The sequence below is a fragment of the Mytilus edulis genome, chromosome 7 (genome assembly GCF_963676685.1).
Source record: "Mytilus edulis chromosome 7, xbMytEdul2.2, whole genome shotgun sequence".
Taxonomy (NCBI): domain Eukaryota; kingdom Metazoa; phylum Mollusca; class Bivalvia; order Mytilida; family Mytilidae; genus Mytilus; species Mytilus edulis.
The window spans coordinates 4,142,195-4,146,253 of record NC_092350.1 but is presented as its reverse complement, the minus strand read 5'-3'; the positions used below and the strand labels follow the sequence as shown (position 1 = coordinate 4,146,253).

The following is a 4,059-nucleotide window of genomic DNA, read 5'->3' as shown; positions in this document are numbered from 1 at the left end:
AATGATGTTTTTATAGTTCAGTTTCAATGTTCGATTTAATTTTCAGATACAATAAGTAACAGATCATTTTTGGTGGAATATAATGATTATAAGGCGAATATTTTTGATCAGGCTCTTTGTTATTATAAGTTTTGATAAACGAATCTAATGTAATATACCTAAATAATATTATAATAAAACATTATCAACTGCGTGAGGAGATCACAGAGGATCAAATATGAGACTTAAAGAAGAGCATGCAATACCGTTTAACGATGGATCCTGCCATGGAAATCCTGGGAACTTTGGGGCAGGGTTACTAATGTGAATCTACAGACATGTTTTGTAGATTTTTTTTTTTTTTGCACAAAGGGGATCTATACTTTTGGCAAAACTAATTGCAATACTTATGTTTAAAGTAGGCTCTTTGTTGTAATTGCCTTACTTACTACAAACCCCAAAGAAGTGACACTGACAAAACTAGTCGGATACATAAGAATTTCAAAACATATCATGTCTGCATTGTACGCGTGTTTTGTGCTGTTATTACGATTTCTACCATTATCACAAGTAAACTAATTCAATTGAATAACTCCATTTTCAATATTCTGACAAATTAACCAATGTATGATCTTAACGGAGTCATTGTGAAAACAAAATTTGTTGTTTATCTAATTTGTATTATTGAGAATGCTGACTCGGACCCACCATAAACATACATCTCTGGACCATTTCTTACAAACACAGTATCATTGGTCTGTAGTCGTTCTGTAACAATGGCGGTTAATGTTATAATATACGATTGTGGATGCCTGTATGCCGTAGCTACTACTTGATTATTCTTGTAAACATAATAATATCCAGCAGCATTTGCATTTGTAGCCACATAAACAGATATAAGATATAATCCGGATTTCTCACATGTGAATTTCCCTTCATTTCTGATTGACGTTATGTCGTTAATTCCATGTGAAATATGAACTTGTTTAAACGGAATAACTGCTGAAGCTGCTACTGTTCCAACAGATGTTCTAGCCGATAATACAACTGAAAAAAAATGTTATGTTGTAAAGTAAAACATAGGCTATGACTAATACACATTATAGGATGTTCGATAAAAGATATAAAAGGAGATGTTGGGCATAAGTGAATAAGACAACCCAACAACAAACATCCAAATAATATTGAGGACAGCACATGTAGCCTTAGCAATAAATAGGTGTCTATACAATACAACTATCTGAATCATTCCGAGGCTTAAAAGGTGTATGGTATATTATTGAAGAAAGTAAGGAACAATTCTGATTAAGTCAATGCCCTAAAGGAATTAACTGTCAATCTTCTTATAGGTTATTAAAGTTGGTCTACATTGTGGGCATTCTAAGATATAAAAGCAACAACAAACATTGGAATCTAAAGTAGGTAATCCCGAATGACGTCACCTAACTAAGTTCCATAATGATTAAATCATTCCAAAACTTTTTGGTCTATTATATCTGCAGAAAAATTATCAATACGTTGATCCACTCCAATCTATGTTTCATTTGATATAGGTCATATATTCATACGAATGAGAACAGATGCATGTATTTGGTCAGTTGACGAAATCATACGAAGCAAAATTTAACAGTAAAAAAACAAACTGTAAAACTTGCAGCATTATTCTATAACAAGTTTTCGACAATAGGGTTTAGTCCTCATAAGTGTTTGGCTTTGCGTTTGAAAAACGAAGCATTGAGAAATCTTTTTTCGGACTCTGTTTTCGGTAATACCATTTGGTGTGTCTCGAAACTTATACATCCAGTTAATGTGATTGTATTATCTTTCTTTATTTGCTGGTGTGTTTTAGCGCGTCTGGCGTAAGTGTACCATTTTAGTCCTGGTATCTATGATGAGTTTATTTACAACCACTTGGTCGATGCCACTGCTGGTGGAGATTTATTTCCGCGAGGGTATCACCAGCCCAGTAGTCAGCACTTCTGTGTTGACTTGAGTTATCATTGATATGTTTATAATAATAAATTAACTGTTAACAAAACTTTGAATTTTTGAAAGACTAAAGCTTTTCTATCTCAGGAATATATCGTCTTAGCTGTATTTGGCAAAACTTTTAGGAACTTTTGGTCCTCAATGCTTTTCAGCTTCGTACTTTATTTGGCCTTTTAAACTTTTTTGATTCGAACGTCACTGATGAATCTTTTGTAGACGAAACGCGCGTTTGTAATGATAGCTGTATTCCTATATAAAACAAGGTTCACTACATCATTTTCTGCATTTGAGAATGCCTGTACCAAGTCGGGAATATGGCAGTTGTTTTCCATATGTTTGATGGGTTTTGTCATTTGATTTGACATTCGATTATAGACTTTCCGTTTTGAATTTTCCTCTGAGTTCAGTATTTTTCTTATTTTACTCCTCTTATACCTTTATAGCCTCCCTTTTTGTGAAACCGAAAAAAATCAACATGAAAAGCGAGTCTCACTTCTTAAGTAGACATAATCGAAGAGTTACCATAGCCAGTAAATTATCAAAATAACGAAAAACATGTTAACATTAAACAACCACTGACAAGGTCGCTAACTTTGGACATCACATCAGTTCTTACACAAAAAAAAAATCATTTTAAAAACTGAAAGCATAACCAGTTTAGACTACCTCAATAATCAGTTATGAAAACACGTTTGCATTAATTTAAAATTATACATATTTTTATTAAACCGTTATGAGGTTTCATTCAAAAGTTGAACGTCGATTTACAAACCGGAAATGGGATACACAATCGAGCGTCAATTTAGAAACTTACATGAACATGACATCATATCTGATGCTAATGTGAGGAACGGACGTGGATAAGAGGTCGGACGTCGATTCGAGTCCAACATATACAAGAGTTAATGTTTTTTTTACTAAATGCTTAAAATCAAAACAATTACATTTGCTGATTTTATAAGTGAGTTTCACAATCTACACTTATAGATGTTATTTCAATTTCCAACTATTTTATAAAAGAATGTTTTAGTTGACATTCAAATTGGATAAAACAAATTATTAGACTTGTCATACTAAATGTCTGAGCAAATTGCAAAATTCTTTTTAGGAATTGAATCTAACGTTCCTTCATAATAGCTTACCTCTATTTGACATTCTGTCTAATTTTGACAATGTGTCATTCAAACCAAACTGTAAATGCTGTACGTCATTCATCATGTCCTTTTTAACGGCTGTAATACTTTGGCTTATTGTACTATTCATATTGCTCTCGAGGTTATGCGTTTCATTTTTCATAAACACTTCCAATGATTTTAATTGATGGGTTGTAGCTTCAGCTTTATTCACTAAGGCTAAGACATCCTGCTGCCTACTATTGATATCGCTAACGGCCGTATTAAGTCTGCCATTTGATTTTTGTAGTTCGTTTTCTAAATGCGATGTCATATTATCAGTTGCCTTTATCCTATTCAAAAGACCAATTATATCTTGCGATCTGGCGTTGGCACTGGACATTATTGTTTGCATAGATTGTTCCGTGTTTTGCACTTTAATTTCTAAATGATTGGTCTTATTTTCTAAATTGAAAACAGTCTGTAAATCTGCCACACCCTTCAGCTGCTTTAAACCATCCATGTCATGTTGAAGACATCCTGTGGTATTCTCTGTGGTTGCTAGACGTTTATCGAGTTGTGCACATTGTAATTGTAAAGCATTGAAATCCTTTCGAAGAAAGTCTAGTTCATCTTGCAATCGGTTTGTATGGTTATTTAATTTGTCGGTTAGGTCTGGACCTTTACAATTACAACTACCTACACTGTCCACTTTACTGGTCAATTCCTGTTGAAGCCGCTGTACAAAGGTTTCTAGCTGTTCACGCGATTTTCGTTCTTCAACAAGTAAATTTAGAAGCGTTGTGAAATGCGTATCTGACATGCTGCTTCCTGCTAGGGGAAACTTTGTACTACTGTCCAGTAAAAATCCATTGATAGACACAATACGTAAGATAAATAATACAAGTATTGGTGAAAACATCTTTCTTTTACATACAATAAGAGGATGTGGTATGCTACACAGTGAGACAACTCTACA

General features: G+C 33.6%; 1 protein-coding gene across 1 annotated transcript; it reads right to left on the bottom strand.

Annotated features, from left to right (window-relative positions):
* Positions 1 to 646: 646 nt before the first annotated feature.
* Positions 647 to 4,059, bottom strand: LOC139482599 (putative leucine-rich repeat-containing protein DDB_G0290503). The gene is made up of 2 exons (XM_071266512.1): positions 3,111 to 4,059; positions 647 to 1,026 (listed from the first exon to the last, which is right to left on the bottom strand). Exons 1-2 carry the CDS (start codon positions 4,000 to 4,002, stop codon positions 647 to 649), a joined length of 1,272 nt encoding a protein of 423 aa, XP_071122613.1. The 5' UTR covers positions 4,003 to 4,059.